Consider the following 19,138-nt stretch of genomic DNA (forward strand, 5'->3'; position numbering starts at 1 on the left):
TACTGATCTTCTGGAACTGTATTATAAAATGTAGACACGATGATACTAGTGCAGTTTCTCAACTTTCAAGTAGCATCAGCAATGTGGGGAAATTCTGTTTGGAATACAGAGAAGGTGATGGTGATCTCTAAGGAAGAAAATTATTCAGATGACTGGCCGATTCCACTAGAACAAATATTGTTAGTATTAATCAGTAACTAAAGCTGGCTTGATTAGAAATTATGGCATCTGGTAAATGACACAGCTGGTGGCCATTGAGGTTTATGTCATGAGATGCTAATTTTATGACAAACGTGACACCATTTTGTCTCTTTTAAATGAGTGTTTTGCATGAAATTGTAAGAAATGCTTTATTTTTATATTTTTTCTGTGATCGTGGTGGACAGAAAAAAATCAATTTTAATGTGACATTTGAAGATCCAGAATGATAACTCGTCTTTCTGTGTCTGCCTCTTGTTTTCTGTCATTTTTTGCTTTCAGTGTATTATTGAATATATTTGAGATTTAAATCTATCATGTACTATGTAGTCTGAATTTCTTGTTTGCACCTGAAGAAACATCACATTTATCGAGCCATTTTGTGTTACAAAGTGCAGTCTGTTTAGAAAGCAGCACATGATATCAGTAGAACGACACTTCAGTTGAATTAAAGGGTGCCCTATGTGAATATCTGTCGGGATACCAGCTATCCTAACTTGGGTATGGTTTCCTCAAGTCCCTCGAGCCAAATTTTGATATTGTATCCAAAGAAGAAAAGGCCACATCGCTACCAGCCATGATCATTTCAAAACATTTTTCAATCTTTTTAGGATGGTGTGTAAATTATTTAACGGGCATTGCATTATTACAGTATTTAAGAAAATGTGTAACATGTGTCATGTACGACAGTAGAATAATTTTATGAGCTGAAATGTTTGAACACTTTTTAATGTTGCTGACCAAAATTGATTTGCCGCATCCAACGTAACCAGAATTTTAACCACTTTCCTAATATCGGCAAGTTAATACCAGCTGACGTATTCCCGAGATACACTAAGTGAATATACATTAATGTTAACACGTTTGTGTTAATGCTTGTGGGTAGTGTACCATTAATTTGTTGACTGTATCAAAGGAACGAACAGCGAGTTATGAATATATTGTGGATCTGTATGTTTGTTGTGGTGAATGATAAGTAAACATTGTATACAGGAGTGATCATTTGATTGAAAGAGATATAATGTAATTCCTTCATGATTCTTGAAAAATTAATATTCTAGATGAAAAGAGTTTTGTGTTTTAAAACTATTTTATCATGTTTATTGGTTATAGCATCTTCATATGCAGGTTTTATAGTGGGAAGAATGTTATTAGAATTGAAATTTAAGAGAAAGAGATGGTTCTGACGACCTAGAAGAAGATGTTTCAGCCAATTATTGTAATTGTGAAGAGACGGAAGATTGGAGAGTTTTGTCCAAACGTGTTTATAAAATGGAAAGAAATATTGAAGAAGACTTAAGTTTACAACGTAATCAATAGATGGCATAGGTAGTTACGGTTATAGTGTGGTAGAGGAGCATGTGACGTTTTTATGATTATCGATATGAAACGAATTTCCGGTATCGTTGATCGATTATGATTTGAAAATTCAGTGACGTTTGTTTGCAAAACAGTGCGAGTTTGGTGCCAAAGTTCGGGTGTTTGAAGTGTTAATTTAAAATAATTTCAGCGGTAGGTGACGATGCAGATCGAATTAATCTTTAAATTTAAACATGGATTTTGTATTCGGATTAAACAAATAATAAATTATAGTCGCATACGTATTTATCTGTAGTGTGCTGCCCACGTGACACGTTTTCTGAATCTAGTGCTTTTACCATCCGTGAATTACATAAGCCTGATATTGAAATATAAAACTAGAAAATACTGTGATTAGGTTAATTTGTAGCAATGTAAGTTTTGTCTTACCGTTTCTGAAAATCGTCACATAACCTAACATTCTTTAATACATAAACAGAGCAGCCATGTTGTCATAGATTAAGACTGCATATGTCGAATCACAGTGCGATACAGCTAGTCCTTGCTATGATGATTTGCTGGAGGTTATACTGTTTAACGTCGAATTAAAGGAGACAATTATGTTTATTCGTTTAAGCAATGGCGCTGACTTAAATGATTAGGTTATGTACCATCGAAAGAGAAATCACTGCAATGTGATTACTAGGTAAAGGCTGTGGGTGTTATAGTTAGTAGCTAATTCAAACTACTGAATTTAAATGCTAGTACAGAGGAAACCTGATTAGTTGTAGATGGTTATTGAATGTAAATCGATTTCTGTAACGCGGTTGTCGGTGTTGAGGATTGTACATGGTACGATTAATTTATGAAAGTGGCCCTGCACTATTTCAAAGTAATATCAAAAGCTAAGGAAAAAAACCATGACAATCTTAAAATATCCTGTGTTCCTATGTAATCTCGTTCTGGATAAGTTTGCCATGCTAATTTAAGTAAAACGCGTTACTGCTGAAACAACGTGTGTTGTGTTTTTCGAACGAGTCGAGTGTTTAGTTAACGGACGCTGTGAGTGGTGAATCATTCCAGTCTGATTAGCTGAATATGTGACACAATGGAAGGCTAGTCAAATGTTTTTTTTATATTGTTTGGTGAACCTGACATTTGTTTTGATGCATGCACTTTAATGCTTTGTTGTATTGGGAATGAATGAATTGTGACATTGGAAAGTAACCTTCTTATCAAATGAATAGAATTTGTGCACGTCCTATAGATCATTCTTTGGGCTAAACCAAGGATTTAGAACACGTCATAACGGGAGTGCAGAATTTCACATGTAGATTTACAAAAAGCTTGAGAATTTTCAAGTCATAAAATTATCACCTATTGTCTATGGTTGATTAGTACTTAACTTGCTATAGTTGGTTTGCACCTAACCATATAATAAATAAACCTGCGTAATTAATACCGACTTTATCCATATATAACTGTATTTATTCGAAATTTGTCCAAATTTTTCCACCACAAATGATAGTAAGGAGAGCATTAATTCGCTTGGAAGTGGAAGTGTAGCAAATTTCCGAAATAATTTCCTACAAGACACTCTGCTTTTGATACCTGGCATTATTATAATTCTTTTGTTTGGATGTTATGACCGCATTACACATAATCATCTGTGCATGCGTAATGACGTCATGGACCTCAAGACCTTAATCTGCTTTGGTGAGGTCATTTTTAGTTAACGTTGAAAGGGTGTTTTCGTCGAATGCGCGTTGAAATTTATGTGTACTCCAAGGAGTGTTTTAATTCTTGTTATGTTTGGATGTGAGGGCTGTACTAAACTGTACTTTCAGTACCTGAGAAGGTCGCATGTGACCTTCGTCCTGCGAAGAAGTTTAAATTTTTGTGCCTACGTATCGGGAAAATGAGTTCGAAGCTCAGTTATTTGGTTTCTCTCAAGTAACAGCGAATTTTTGCATAGGATTCAGTGCAAAAAAATTTGTTGCATCTTCATCAACAATTTACGACGTATGATTTCGGACTGACCCCGCGTTCACTTGAGCCCTCCTTGGTTTGAAGGATGTATTTTTCTGACTGCCAGTATAATTCCTACCACCCTTAGCTGTACATCGGATGGACCTGTCTGGGAACTGTTATCCATCACATATGAAGTTTCGGCTTCGTCACTTTTGCTTGCTTGTTTGTTTTAATACCCTTGACACCGATATATATTTTATTTAAATTATAGCCTGCTGTAATAAGGTAACAAGTTTTGAGAACGTGATCCATCATATCGCGCTGATGGGTTGAAATTCTTTCTGCGGTCATCCACCACGTGCGGTTCTGGGGTTTGAAGTGGAGCCATTTGCGGAGGGGCGACTGTCTTGACGCTGGCAGTGGAAGGGCAGGGGGGGATACTTTGGCAACATTACTGAGATGATGGAGTGGGAAGGACGAGGGGAAGTGTATTAAAATAGGAAGACAGGAGAAAAGTAGATGGATTGTGAAGGGGGGGGGTAAGGAACAGTGGGTCTTGGAAGAGAGAGGGGTTGGAGTCAGCGTAAAGGAGCAATGCATAGAAGAAGTTCTTGGAATAAGCTGTGCGCTTTTTTAGACCTCATACCGTACGGCCAAGTGGAAAAGAAAACAGAAAGCTACGTGTGACATGTAGAACGCAGACAAAGGTCCGGTGAGATGAATGTTAACCGGCTGAGGATTTGTGTGTGTGTTTTCGAGTGAAATTGTGCGGAATTCGAAAGAGAGAGAAAATAAAAATAAACGTCCGTTTTTCAGGATTAACTTTGAATTATGTAACTTTGTCAAGCGATCATATATTTTTTGAGGGGGATCTTGTTGTAAGGTGGGGGTGCGAACGAAAGATAAAGGATGAGAATCAGAAACTACGTCATACAGTTACGTCACATACACGTGTGATGACGTAAACGTTTTGAAGGTGATTGATAGAAGTGGACCAAAATAAAGCACGAATAATTTTTACGTTTCGAACGGTGTGTCTTTTCCGATGCGCGACCTGTTTTCAGCTACTGAGCTACTCAGAAATGAGGTACACAAAATGTCTTAACGGAGTTTAAGTACGTTACGTTGAGCCAGGTGTTTGGGATGACCATGGTTTAAATCGCTGAACGTGCGATCTGCTGACAGCGAGTATGGACTGCTTTAAAATTGAATTGTGTGTTGTTTTAACGTGGAGTGCTGTTCGTTCAGGGTGCGCGAATATTAAACACGACGAAATTCGGCGAAGAGAAGTGCAGATGAACGGCTGGTAGACTAAGACGAAGGGGCTGTAATGAGGATTTAGTGGGCAGGTTGGCAGAGACTTTGCAACAGATGTTGGACGACCCTGAGGAAGTGGCGCCCAGTAGGTGCAGTACGTTCCTGCATTACACGTGGAAGATATTCACGTGTATCTTCTCGCACGTAATTCTTGTCTCGCTTGTCGTGTCCTATTGCATCATGGGAGCCTTTACGTTTCAGAGTCTGGAGAAAAATAACGAAATCAAGGTAAGGTTAGGTTGTCTAGTTTCTTCCTGCTTTATAGTTCTGTGGTTACTAGCGTCAAAGCGGCCGGAGCCCGCTGAAACAGAACATTCACCACCGTCTACAATCGACATTGAGACTGCGTGTTCATCGTGCTGTTTACTGTAATGTTCCTCCTGAAGAGGTCATGTTGTGTGTTGAAACCTATGTGGCGTGCCAATACAGGATTATCGGATACGCGATTTGAGGTAACGGCTGTAACGCTGTGGAAGTTGGTCATCTGGGTTGTAACTCCTTGTAGGTAGATACCAACGTTTCGGAGGTGCATACTACCTCAATCTTCAGGGATGAAAGGGAATAACAGAATTTGACTTGTCGGTGAATTCTCATCCATCCTCTTCTGTAGCTGTTTGCTCCACTGCAAATCCAGGTGCGGCAACATGCTGAAAAATTAGCTCCATGCAGCACTATTCGACTTGAGAAACTGATAGTCGCTCAGCTTGTCAACATATTTCCCGTATTTAGTGGAGCGCGAAGGTTCATCACCGTGCTCACAACAGCCCCTGTCTTGAGCCAGATGAATCCACTTCAAACCATCTCCGTATCGTACATTTTACATAGTTCAGTGACACCGAGCCGGTTAGCTCAAGCCGCGGCGGTGCTAACTTGTGGGACGTTTCAGCTGGAGTCCCAGCGAGGGTCAGATCACCTTCACTGAGGGTTGTCGTGGTTATCCTCAGTATGCAGGGATGACAAGGGATAGCACCTCCAAAGAAATCTACGTGATTCCTCCATAGCCTTTTAGGGTTTATCGCAACCAGTTGATTCATCGTCGTGTTCCGTTATTGCAGGTGAAGCGTAATATCAGCAGAATACGATTGAATGTGACGGAGGATCTGTGGCACCTTTTTCAAGCGACCGATGTGCTGATAGAAGGCAACTGGACGGCCATGGTCAGTGACCGGCTGAAGGCGTTCGAACAGGATCTGCTGAGGTCCATGAGGTCAGACGGCTGGGATGGAGCAGAGGAGGAGGAAGCCGTTCAGTGGTCATTTGCTGGAGCTCTTTTCTACTCCATCATCGTAATCACCACCATCGGTAAGCAAGGAGAATTGCGTTATGTACAATCGCAGTTTCATTTTCTTCCACGACCTCAGGGCGTGTCACGTCTTATGTTATCAGTTTACCCTTATAACCCGAGGCTAGTCTAAATGTTTAAGAACTCAGTCCGTACCGCGAAGAAAACACAACTCTTCACCATTACCAAGATTAACTGGTTGACACTGATTAAAGAAATAATCGCTGTTTATTACGAGAATCATATACGAAATCCACAAATACACTCTGTGGGCAAAACGTGAAGTTATTTATTGTTAAAGCGGGTGGTATGTATAGTTACCACTAGGATATAAAGTAATACAGATTATATTTACAGTTTCTTGCCGTTTTTCTTCGCCTCAATGTTTGCACTTCGTTCGTACGGATCGTATGGGGGCCTTGGGAAGCGCTGGTCGTTGATTGTCCCGTATCCAAGATACGGTTTTCCGTTCGGTCCGTAATCTTCGTCGAAGTCTTCTCTTCCCAGGGGTCTGTAAGGTCCTCCGGGAGGCTTAAAGGGACGACCGCCATCAGTGACTATTCCTGTCGGACCACCAGGACCGATCAGTATGGGACGCTCATACGTTGGTCTGACCGAAGTATCGACGAGACCCGGGCCCCTGTTTGCGGGTGGCCTCCCGTTGAAATTTGGCTTCGTGTTGTAGCAGCAGTACTGCTTCTCGGTGTCGCAGTGCCCCTGAAATTTGAAATGGCATGGCTGTGTTAAAAGTCTGCGATACAGAAACGTTTAAATTAAATAGGTTGCTGATGGAAATAATATGACTGAAGTGACAGGGGACTGGAGAAAACTACGCACTGGAGAACTTCGTAATTTACAATGTTCAGCAAGTATTATTACGATGATCAGATCAAGGAGGATGAGATGGGCGGGGCATGTAGCACACATGGGGATATAATGCGTAATAGGTTTTGGTTTTAAATCTTGAAGAGAAGATGCCACCCGGAAGACACGGACGTAGATGGGAGGATAATATTTAAATCGATTTAGTAGAAATTTGGCGTGGATTGGATTTTTCTGTCTCAGGATATGGACCGGTGGTGGGCTTTTGTGAACACGGCAATGAACCAGTGTTACCACCCCTGTTTGTTTGTCTCAGTGAGAGACTACAAGGTGAACTGCGTAGCCCAACGAAATTACCCACTTTCTCGTCGTTCTATGGCACCTAGTTTGTCTTAGAACCAAGTATTCTCGTGCACAGGAACGGAACTTACGAACTTAATTCCTGGAGACGCGCAGTTGAATGCATATGCGCATTTGCAATGTTCGTAATCCTTGTAGGCGAACTTGTCACCCGGACGTTGCTCCCATGACGGAACGGGCCCAGTTAATATCCCTGAACCTCCAGGTCGTGGACCGTCTGGGCCATTTAATATCCCTGGACCTCCAGGACGAGTGACGTCAATCGGGCGGTAGGTGTTCGGTGGTCTGGGTATGGGTCGGGAAGGTTGTAAGAACGGCGGAGGGTTGTTGAAATCACTGGTTTCGAACACCGGAGCTGGCGGCCTGGAACATCAGAAATGGTAGCTATAAGTGCCAATATTGATTAAATCTATGTTGAAACTGATTTAGGCCTATATATGCAGCGAGGATGTTTGGCGACTGTGCCGTCGGCACATTCCTTCGGATATGCGCGACTGCTCTGTCGGTTGCCGCATCTCTTGGTCGTGGTTCGCTGTTTAAGGAGAATCGATGGTTATTCTGTGAATCTCACATAAAATGCAATGTGTAGGAAAAAATTAGATATGCTTTATGTTAAAGCAGGTGGTAGCTCAGGGTTTAAGTAAAGTACTTAATGACTTTTGGGGTGTCGTGGTTTTTCACTGACGCCTAGTATTTGTCAGGTCGTCCGTCAGACGCGGACCAGCAGCTTCTCGTCTTTTTCCCCCCAATCCCCACAGCGGGTCAGTCAGTACCTTAAAATAAGTGACCGTCCCTGTCTTCAGAGTTCTAATATTTATTCCCTACCTGTACGGGGGTCGACCCACCTCGCCCCGGGTGTACGTCGGCGCCTCACCGGCGGAGATGCTCCTGGCGTTGCCCGACCATACCCACTTGTTCTCAGCCTGGCCGCTCGCCGTAGATGCCAGCAACATGGCGCCCAGCGCCATCTGGCGCCACAATACCCTGGCCACTGCAGAAAAAAAAACACTTTCATGACTCTTGCTTAGAAGATCTGAGATTATTTTGGGGATATTTGTGAGTGCTGGTCTTCTGGGTTGTGGACTTGTAGGTAGACGCCGACGTTTCGGAAGAACGTATTTCTTGCATCTTGAGCCCTGGTTATGGAGGCTTTATTTTTCCATAGTCGTGCTTGAACAAGGAAGAAATATGTTTCCTTCTGGGTTGTGGACTTGTAGGTAGACGCCGACGTTTCGGAAGAACGTATTTCTTGCATCTTGAGCCCTGGTTATGGAGGCTTTATTTTTCCATAGTCGTGCTTGAACAAGGAAGAAATATGTTTCCTTCTGGGTTGTGGACTTATAGGTAGACGCCGACGTTTCGGAAGAACGTATTTCTTGCATCTTGAGCCCTGGTTATGGAGCATCTCATTTTAGATCCACGCGGGGTTGCAACCCAGAAGATCGGCAGGCAGTTTTTCCAAACCTCATTCACTCCGTCTTGTGGCAGCCGTGGTCCTTACTTCAAAGCTCACAGGAAGTAAAATTGCTTCTTGCTTCCTTAATTCCGTTCGTAATTTGCATTTCGTCAAGGGAACAATTCGCATTTTTTTGTCTGCGTGCGTGGGGAAACAATACACAATCAAACCAGCAAGAGGATGAGAGCGACGTAATTCTCATTTAAATCAACTTTTATTTATGACGAATCCTTGAATTTCTAACAGCGCGTTTATGAGGTTCTTTCCTGTCAGTCCGGGGGGGGGGGGGATTCCGCATTATTAAGCGCTTTTATAACAATTTAATGAAATGAACGCAGAATGCGCGGGTGATATCAACCAGTTCGTCTGTCTCTCTTCATGTTTCACGTGGGAAATTACATATTCGATTTTGGTTAAATTTTGTTTTGGGTTGGTACTTAGCTTTTTTACCTCCTAGAGTCTTATCGTCGTCCAGATAACAAATTTCCCGCCTTTTGTAGAACCCGATGGCTTATTGCCTTTTTCAAAATCCTCCACTGCTCCTGTACTGAACCAGTTTAATCCAATCCACTTCATCCTAATTTGTTTCCCGAAGATTTAACTTAATATTATCCTCCGACCTACGCGTTAGACTTCCCGACCAAGAATTTGTTCACGTGTATGGTCCCATGCGTGCTACATACTCCACCCATCACTTTGATAATTCTTGTAATATTCGGTGGGAAATTCATGTGATGGAGCGCCTCATCGTGGGATTTTCTTCAAATGCCTTTTTATATCTGACGGGGGAAGTCAGTCCTGAAGTACATGAACCAAGCAACCCCCGAATTTAATCAATTCGCAATTCTTCCTTAACGCAGTTCCCATTTGTTACCGCCGTTTGCCACGTTTTCGAAGGGGTTATCATCTACCTTAATAAGATAGTATAATTGCGTCATATTGTGAATCAAATATTTAATTAATTATTCGGTTTTTGTCCGTCTAATCACAATTATATTTAAAATTTACAAATAAGATAATTAAAATATCATTTTATGTTCCACATCGAATAATCGATTTACATTTGGAACATTTTTACAACATGTTTCGGTTTCATCGAACCATCTTCAGGTGTAAAATTATATCAACAAACTTAAAACTCAATTACAATTTCTGTTGTGTAGCTTTTTGGTGATGTTTTCTGGTGATGTTTATGTTCATAATATAATTCTGTCCGGTGACGAAACATTTACATACTATTATACGTTCTTTGTGTTTACTTCTAAATCATCGTACTTACTAGCAGCCGAGGGCCTCTGACCGCATTCTGCATTGTCTTGTTAGACGTGACAGTGGGTGTCTACCTAAAAATTGTAAAGTAGGGAAATAGGTTAAGGTAGCAGCTGCCCAAAGGGTCTTGTCGACATTATGATATGTATTAACATAGTCCGACCCACGCGAATTTGCTCCTTAAGGCAAGACAACGCACGGACTAGTTTCACACGACGTCAAGGGTATATGTGGGAGTTTTATGTAAGATCGTGCACGTCGTATTTCGTTTATTATTATGTAATCTACATTTACGTAAGCTGCGACCCAAATCGATATTATTTGACATCGATTTGTTTTGGTCTCATGTGCCGAAATTAATAGATTCGCGGAATAATTATTCTTGTTCTACAATAAAGTAACCTCACACAATCGAAATAAAATCCCACTGGCTTTGGAGCGGGAATCACCATGTGTTTCGCAATCATCATCGGGTAATTAAATCATTATGCGTATTATAACATTCTCGCTCTGACACATGCCCGCGGGCACACGGTTGGCGATCCATTGGATGTACCTTCTAGTCCTCTGTACGTCCAACAGATGTCACAAAAACCACGTTATCAACTTCGCCGTGTCTTCCAGCACGCGGCTATAAAGTGGGGTTACGCCTTTGTTTTGTGCCTCTAGACAACCTGCCGATCACGTTTAACTCGGCAGCGTTAACAGCTGTAACACTAAAAATTAAAAAAATTTGGGTGGTAACTGTTGTTATCAACAAGTGTGTTGTGTTTCGCTATCGATACACCGGAACCAAACAGGTTTACCCCAAATTTCATCCTTGGGAAACTGACCGATTCAAGAAATTCCTGTTCTTTTATGAAACCCAAGCTTCAACTCTCTATTTTGTATTTATGTGTCTCGTACGATTCTCAGTATAAAGAGCGATTATTTGCTTAAACAGCTTTAACCAGTTGATCTTCGTAATGGTGAAGAGTTGTGTTTTCTTCACGGTACGGACTGAGTTCTTAAATATTAATCAGATTATTCTCATCGTAACCAGCGATTATTTCTTAAACAGCGTTAACCAGTTGATCTTCGTAATGGTGAAGAGTTGTGTTTTCTTCGCGGTACGGACTGAATTCTTAAATAATATTTAGACGATCTTCGACTAAATGCCTTGACCTTATTAAACCTGTGTCAACAAGAAGGACGAGCGGGCACTGCCTGGGAATCTTCGTAGCCTCAAATCAAATTTACCCCCCCCCCCCCGGCCACTTTCTCTTCGGCTTCAAAGGATTAATTATCAAATGAAAAATGACGTCACTGCCTCAACAAAATCTCTCACCGTCTTTGTCCGTCATCCCGTGGTTTTTGAGCGTAACTGATGGTCCTCCCTCTGGCTGTGTTCTCGAGCTCCACACAATTCGGCTCCGTGTTCACTGTCCTCACATACGTAACATACTTCTGTTAAGGGCGAAAGTGTTTGTGTTTTTATGCTGTGCAATGCTCCAGAGGCGAGTCGTTCGGAGGGGCGGTGTAAGATGTATGTATCATGTAATGCCGCGTGTCTGTGTGGGATTACTGCCAGCCCCCCTCTCCCCCCACCTTCCGACCTTATTGGTCAGTTTACTGGCTTCGCATCGACAACCCTGACCTCAATATCCCTTGCTGAGGTCTGAGGTACTGATTCTCGTTCTTTGTTAAATGACGCACTTGGTGATTCCAAAACTGTGGTTCCCTTGGGGGTGTCCAGGGGCTGTGTTCCGATTTGAGTATCTCACGGCGACGAGAATGCAGATGGCTGTCTTCTGGGATGTTGCCCCGTGTAGTCTGGTGGAAGTTGAGTGACGTTTCGGACGTGCTTACTGCCTCCATCATTAGGGCGATATCCAGAACGGCTCCAGACCTTGCTCAGCCACTTACCCAGCGGGCACTGCCGTCTATTTTCATCGGGGTAGCGTGGAGATCATCATAGTCCTTCCCTCATGGTTTTTAATCTAAAAATGCGTACCAATAGGTTGTCTTGTTTGCCTAATGTGCTAAAGATGCCCTGCCCATGGAAGTCCTTTGTGATCCACTCACCCTAACAGCATTAAGAAACAAGACGGAAGTTGAAATTGGTTATTTTCGTATTTTTCCCTTTTTTCCCTTTTTTATCTGTTATGAGAGGTAACCGTGAATTACTTAATGGATATTAATAACTATGCATTTCGAGACGTATCTTATGAGAATCTGTGCTTTTGTGGGAGATAAGAAAATCCTCTTTTATATCCAAAACTTTGGATGGGTGATCAATTTAAGACTGTGAATACCATTACAGTTGATTTTCATATCATAAATGGAAATGCCATTTAGGGCAAACATGCCCAAGTGCGTTAAAACGGTGGTCAGTAACGACGCAAATAACAAAATAATTGCGGAAGTAGAAATAACCCCATAACCCGCAATTAGAGACCCATTGTTTGCATCACAGATGCACACAATGGCCGCTGAAACAGGCGAGCGTACTGTGGTGGAGCAAGGCGTCACCCGGAATGAAATCATCAATATTCAGGATTTTAATTTTCTTTTATTTCTGAGGAGGGGAATGCAAAATAACATTTATAACACATTTATAATTGTTACATTATTTATTTCTGAGGTACTCGAAAAGGGCAGGGCAGAAAACATGAAGGGAGTGGACCATTTGTGATAATATTAAAATGGATCTGGAACGGTAATGACACCTTGTGTTTAATAGTGAACGTGTCATTTATTAACTAGGTGGGTGAATATCAGCGTTTCAAAAGGGTATCAGTTCAATGGGACGAATGAAGTTATAGACAAATTCATTTTCATTTAACGAATTTTTGCCCTAATGCCTAATACAAGGAATTAGTGTGTTATGTTCAGTTATTTAGGGTATCAAGTGTGATTTATCTTGATATCAGGCAGGTCTCATACGTAATATGCAACATTTCAACCTCAAAATTTAATTTAATCGAAATCCATTAGTATATAGAAGTGATTAGTTAGTTAACTAGCTGGTTAGATCAGTGAATTAGGAAATATGACAACTTCTACAGAGCAAATTTTTCTGCACAAGTGGGTCCACGTCCTCATGCCCTTTAAAGCCCAGTGGTAACTGTACGTTCATCTGCTTCAATCAATCAATCAATCAATCTATCAACCAACCAAGCAATCGACAATCAATTAATCAGTGACTCTTAATTCTGTATCTATGGGTCTTGCATTATTATTCTCGGTTTAAACAGCGATTATTTCCTTAAACAGCGTTAACCAGTCGATCCTTGTAATGGTGAAGAGTTGTGTTTTCTTCGCGGTACGGACTGAATTCTTTAATATTAATCAGACGACCTATGATTCTCAGTGTAAACAGCGATTATTTCTTAAACAGAGTTAACCAATTAATCTTTGTAATGGTGAAGTTTTGTGTTTTCTTCGCGGTATGGACTGGATTTTGAAATATTATTTAGACGATCTTCGTCTTTAAAGGATATTGGTTAACATCTGCTTGGTCAGATCGCGTGAAGCACATAGGATACAAGGCAACCCGCTTGATTGCATAACACTGTACAACACACGGATTCTCCCATCGACCACCATTCTTAAGCAACTGGGGAATCCCGTCTATATAATGCCAGTCACTGTATTCAACCCAGTGGCTTAATGCATCCTTGTGCAGCAGTGAAAGTCAGTTGGCAGGACATTGGGTCTGCTGTGTTCTTTAATGTATTTGGTACACAAGACAAACACAATGCTTCCTTCAAGGACACACTTCAAGCCTTTGGGTTTTAACGTCCCGTGAATTTGTAGGCAGGTGACAACCTTTCGGATGAACATACTGTCTCCATCTTCAGTGCTGAAGATAGGCCAATTTTCCAGAACTGTGTCGGGGACCACAGATGTAAGCATCGTATAGTTCTGCATTTACTTTTAGACACCCAGTACAAAACTTGGCAGTAGGCGGTAAGTTCCTCTGAAACGTCGGTCAGTTTCTACCAGTCTGCATCCCAGAAGACACCTGAAATATCACTTCAGTCCATTTCAGACCTTGCATCCTCTCACTTTTTTCAGGATAAAGTTTATCCTCGCATCTACGTCTAGGTCTTACGAGTGGTCTCTTCAATTCGGATTTTCGGACCAAATTGTTGTGTGAGTTTACTATTTTCCCATGCATGCTACACACCCCGCCCATCGCATCCAACTCGATTTGATGCACCTCCTCAGTCTCCGTGGTACTTCGTTCATGAGCACCTGGAGGAAACGATGTATCAGTCTTTTGTTCTGTAGAAACCAGTTTGTTGTATTATTTACTGCTAGTTCTGGAGGCCGCAGCCGTACATGTAATTATGAATGATCCCTGGTCAATGTTGGTACAAACAACAGACACCGTCAGGGTCGACGGAAGTCCTGACAAGGTCGACGTCTACATGTCCGAATTCATTACAGCTCCTGAGAACATACGAAATGGAAATCATTAGAGTAGACGGTACAGCGGTAGCTGCTTAGTCAGTCCTACCACCTTCGAAACAAGAACATAAGTTCGGATTTTGATCGTACGGGTTGCGACGCCTTGTACTCTTGCAGGTGGTTACCGACGTTTCAGACTAACGTATCAAAATTTTCACGAAATAATCGTGCTGTTGTTAGACGTGCTTTATTTGTATACTTAATCACCCTGCCTTTAAATTCTGTAAAGGTTTGTGACAATGGGTGATTCGTTATAGGAATGGTGTGTTGGACACTGTCCACAGTCAGATTATACGGTGATTCGGGAGTTAACTCTACTCCCGTCTTTAGATTGTCGTGATACTGACACTGTATTATTATTATTATTATTATCATCATCATCATCATCATTGTTATTTTTAGCGGTCGGTATCGAAATGTTTCGGGTTGGATCCCTGCCTTTCTTACCAATAAGCATTCGCGTTGGTTTTGATATAGGCCTTATACAGTAAATTCAGCTGAATGCCTTGCATCTGTAGCCGGCAAGGTGATACATGTAACACCAAAGTTGACGCTCATCTAAATAGCATTTAAGAATTCAGTCCGTACCGCGAAGAAAACACAACTCCTCACCGTTACAAAGATCAACTGGTTAACGCTGTTTAACGAAATAATCGCTGTTTATTCTGAGAATCACAGTTCGTCTGAATAATGTTTAATAATTCAGTCCGTACCGCGAAGAAAACACAATTCTTCACCATTACAAAGAACAGCTGGTTAACACTGTTTAAGGAAATAATCGCTGTTTATTCTGAGAATCACAGTTCGTCTGAATAATGTTTAATAATTCAGTCCGTACCGCGAAGAAAACACAATTCTTCACCATTACAAAGAACAGCTGGTTAACGCTGTTTAAGGAAATAATCGCTGTTTACACTGAGAATCATACAAAATGAAGAGACGATGCTAAGTTCTGCGTGTTTTGTCTACGAAACCTTGTTCTGTTAGCGGAAGCCTTGTCAGATCCAGTGGTCAGGCCGGCGGAAAGCTGTAATCAATCCGTCTCACTGACTGAACGTCTGCGAACTTCGTGTTTCGCTTTATCTTTTTTGACCCTCTCATTGACATGTCCGGTGACGCAGGTCGCAGAATCTGTGTCAAGGCCGACTTTGTTCTGTTTTGTTTTAAATTTCAAAATACGTGGCATCATGACTCAACCCGTGTACAGGAAAAGGTCGAATAAAATAAAGGTTTGTTTTCTGTCTATTTTGCGAAAACAGATTACACAAATCACATTCTATGGTAAGTTTTCATGTTTGGGCGTTACCAAGGTTGCAGAGGGAACCTTCGAAGTGGCTGATGCCTACCAAAAGCCCGTTTTAAATTAATGGGGGGGGGGGAGGAAATCTTCGTTTTGTTGCCTTGCCCTCTCGTCCTTTCGTTTAACCCCTTCCTTCGCTTCTTTTCCGTCTTAGAATAACGATGAGAAATATCAGCTGTGAAGCACTTGTAAAAGCTTCATAATGGTAGCAGCACATTTTGCTGTCTAGCGTGATTACCAACAACGTTTAGAATCTTTGCTAGCGCAAACAATGTCTGAGACCATCGACGTTAGTTCAGATTTTGGGCTAGATATTGAAACATATTCAGCACGTGTTCCGAGTACCAACCTCTGCACAAAAAAATGTGCGTTGAAATAGAGGCACAAGTGGCAACTCGGGGAAAGAAATCACAGACCTTTCTCTGTGTAGTAGAAAGAAAGGACGAAACGGGAGATGAACGCACACATATTAGGCCTTAACTGAACGGAAGATTTGAAGCTTCGACGGCAAAACTCAATATAAAGAAATTGCCTCATACGATGTCAGCATGTCATTCCATGTTGGCACGCCTGATCGCCCTAACCAAACGTTTCCTTCTCGTTTTTGGGTGAAACTGACGTTTATTAAACTAATATCCCGCTCCTTAACGCATTCTGCTTTGCGATTGGTACGGCATTGCTGTTAAAATTAAGTTATGAGGGAACAGAAGAACGGGTCATGTGTACTGCGGGTTGGAAACCAGCCAGACGCAAAGGAAAGATAACTCATCAGACGAGAAGAAGCTTTTGAAAAGGATAAACATGGCAAACGGTGATAATTTGACTGTAAGAAGAATAAAAATATAAGCCGGGAACAGTTGAGAGTCAACGCGCGATCTGAGGACCTCCTTCTATCTGTGTTACGTGAAATACACTTTCATGATTTCGGAAGATCGCGTGAGAACAGAGATAGATTATTGGCTGTGAAGGTTCCCAGGCACTGCCAGTTTGTCCGTCTTACTGCGTGCATGCACAATTTTTAATTTTTATATTGGCTTTGGAAGGGTCGCGTTTAGTAAACGTTTTGATGATGATAATTTTGATGTTGGCACTGGGAGGAATGCATGTGCAATGTAGAATTTGGGTACCAACTCAGCATTTGATCTGGGACCGAGGAAGACCGCGGAAAACCTTGATCGTGTTGGCCGGTCGCAGGACCTTCCGGTTGCTTTCCGACTTCTAACCGGAAGTCCGGGGTTTAAATATGCGAGACCCTGACTGTAATCCCTGACCGTGCTTTTACTTTATTTTGAAACTGTTTATATAGTTTTGATTTACTGAGATTTACTACTCGCGTATATGCTTTGGGTGAGAAACAAACAGTTCGTGTTTGTTTGCGCTGTATTTAAATGGAAGCGGACCTCTCAGAAAACGTTTACTACGTATTTTCCATTGTTTTTATTCTGTAACGAAATTTTTTGAAGGGAAGGAGCCGAATTTACGAAATGGATAAAAGTAGTAGAAGAAGAAGAAGAATTGAGACATAAAAGAAATCATTCCTGTGTTTTAAGAGTTCGTGTAGATAACATCTGTTAGCGCTGTGTGTGTCTGCCTGTCCGTCCCTTGATTAAATTGTAGACTAGAAATGCGTCTTTGGTACTGTGTAAAAAGGCCTTAAGTCAACACAGACCGCGTTTTGCATATGCCCTGCGTACTGAGCGTCAAATATTTATTGTAGAATCTTAAGATTTTGTGTGTTGATGTGTAGTGTGATGGATCTTGGCTTACACGCTGTTGGGACCTCCTACTGGCCCCCGAGTCACTGGACTGAGTAACTCTTATTTTGTTTTCCAACAAGTTGCCCTGGCAACTTGCCTCGGCTCCACATGACGCCAGCCGTCAGCATGTGGAACAGACCGATCGTTTGTTTTACCTGGAAGAGGTTCCCCGAGAACTGTAACTTAATATATCACATTATTAGTCTGAAGCATGGTCTGACGTCATGGCCGTGTTTTGAATTGTCTCGCTGTGTTACACGTATTCCTTTCATGTCCAATGGAGTTCAGGTTTTTGGGAAGTTTCGTTGTCTGTTCTGTTTATTTGCGTCAAATATTCTTCGTTGTTGTTGTTGTTATCTGCACTTCCATTTCACGAAATATTCAGTAATTTAAGTTTATCTTTTCTTATTTTTATTGTCAAAAACATTACTTAAACTTTCTCTAAACTTTTCCATCCTCCTGTTTATTTGTTCCTGTTTTGCTCAGATTCTATCCTCAGCACCCCGTTTTTCAAAAACCCACGATGTGTGTCTTTCCCTTGACTATAAAGACCAAGTTCCACACCCATACATTGCTGCAGGCAAAATTATGGTTTTGTTTATTTTAATCTTCACGTCGAAGGCATGGGCGGATAATATTAAAACTGATAATTCTTGTTCCAGGAAGGAATAACTACGAAATGCATAGATTCGACCTCGTGGCGTGGGGTTAATATTTTTAAAGCTTAATATTCCTTTTTGTCTCCTCGTTTTCCGTCAATGGTCTGGATGTTTCCTTGGCCCGATTTTTCCTTCTCAAAGTCTCGTTCGGTAACCATGGCAGCAGGTAGGAGGATTCATCCATCCATAGCTACTCTCTTGTGACAGACAGACACAAGGAACAATGGCTGACTGGAGCGTACCGGAACTACTTCACTGATGCGTGGGATTCTTTATCTGCTCGCGCCCTCAGAATGGAGACGAACGAATAAAAAATCTTTATCCTGATCGTCAAAGTTCTTGTGTTGTACGCAGTCTAATTCGCGGGTGGGTCTTCCACTTCTGTTAGCAGCGTAAATAAACATGCACGTAACAGAGGCGTCTACGGACGGAAGGTCCTTGGAGAGACTGAGGAGACCTATGCTCGTATAATACGGAAAATGGTAGTGAGGATGGCCGGTCTGCGGGTCGACATTGGAACTTGGTAGGTCTGAAATACGAAGCAGAAATGCTGACAAGTGAACCGCTGTGGTCGAGAGTAAATAAATGGATGAGTGTGCAGACAAGTAATTAAATAAACAAGAAATTGAATATACATAAATAATGGACTGGTGAATCAAATGAACATAACAGATAAATATCGCAGTTCATACTGTAAATATACACGTCTGATCTCGTTGTTAAAATAAACGGCTTCTTTGCGAAACATCTACAGAGCTACGAATATTGTTAATGGGGAGACTTGGTTCCTTTTTTCATGGAGGCTGAAACCGTGGTCTTAAACGAATATAGTATTTGGGCAAACTTCAGGTTGCGAAGTAATGGCATACAAGCAATTTCCCTGTCAAGAATAGGATAGGGGATATAAAGCAGTAAACATTCACAAATAATATCCCATAAGGTCCAAAATCCCTTGATATCATTGTTATGGGGGTACCCCTGGTCGGAATTGGA

At 41.5% G+C, this 19,138-nt stretch overlaps 2 protein-coding genes across 8 annotated transcripts in view; one reads left to right on the forward strand and one right to left on the reverse strand.

Moving 5' to 3' along the window:
- The window catches only part of galene (potassium two pore domain channel subfamily K member galene), a 33,227-nt gene that overhangs the window by 1,769 nt on the left and 12,320 nt on the right, over positions 1-19,138 (forward strand). For 2 of the 7 annotated variants that reach the window (XM_022081960.2, XM_087342399.1), the window contains exons 1-2: positions 4,028-5,013; positions 5,841-6,087. In XM_022081960.2, coding sequence (XP_021937652.2) covers positions 4,840-5,013; positions 5,841-6,087 — 421 coding nt within the window. In that variant the 5' untranslated portion in view covers positions 4,028-4,839. Of the gene's footprint in view, positions 1-1,635; positions 1,711-1,730; positions 2,613-4,027; positions 5,014-5,840; positions 6,088-19,138 lie in introns of those variants that run through there. The other 5 variants (XM_087342400.1, XM_087342401.1, XM_087342402.1 and 2 more) reach the window with 4 other exon arrangements.
- LOC110838622 (uncharacterized) lies at positions 6,277-11,460 on the reverse strand. Its single transcript, XM_022081959.2, has 4 exons — positions 11,302-11,460; positions 8,075-8,240; positions 7,321-7,612; positions 6,277-6,784 (listed from the first exon to the last, which is right to left on the reverse strand). Exons 1-4 carry the CDS (start codon positions 11,315-11,317, stop codon positions 6,419-6,421), a joined length of 840 nt encoding a protein of 279 aa, XP_021937651.1. The 5' UTR covers positions 11,318-11,460; the 3' UTR covers positions 6,277-6,418.

Source organism: Zootermopsis nevadensis, unplaced genomic scaffold (assembly GCF_977971745.1).
Source record: "Zootermopsis nevadensis isolate Lab colony 2312 unplaced genomic scaffold, Znev_1.0 Znev_ptg000003l, whole genome shotgun sequence".
Classification (NCBI taxonomy): domain Eukaryota; kingdom Metazoa; phylum Arthropoda; class Insecta; order Blattodea; family Termopsidae; genus Zootermopsis; species Zootermopsis nevadensis.

What these genes read in the sequence shown, in the direction of transcription:
- LOC110838622 (XM_022081959.2), bottom strand. An exon ending in GTGGGTCGACCCCCGTACAG is followed by an intron (nt 7,613 to 8,074) that starts GTAGGGAATAAA and finishes CTGATGTTCCAG; the next exon opens with GCCGCCAGCTCCGGTGTTCG. An exon ending in CGTCTCCAGGAATTAAGTTC is followed by an intron (nt 6,785 to 7,320) that starts GTAAGTTCCGTT and finishes TTCAAATTTCAG; the next exon opens with GGGCACTGCGACACCGAGAA.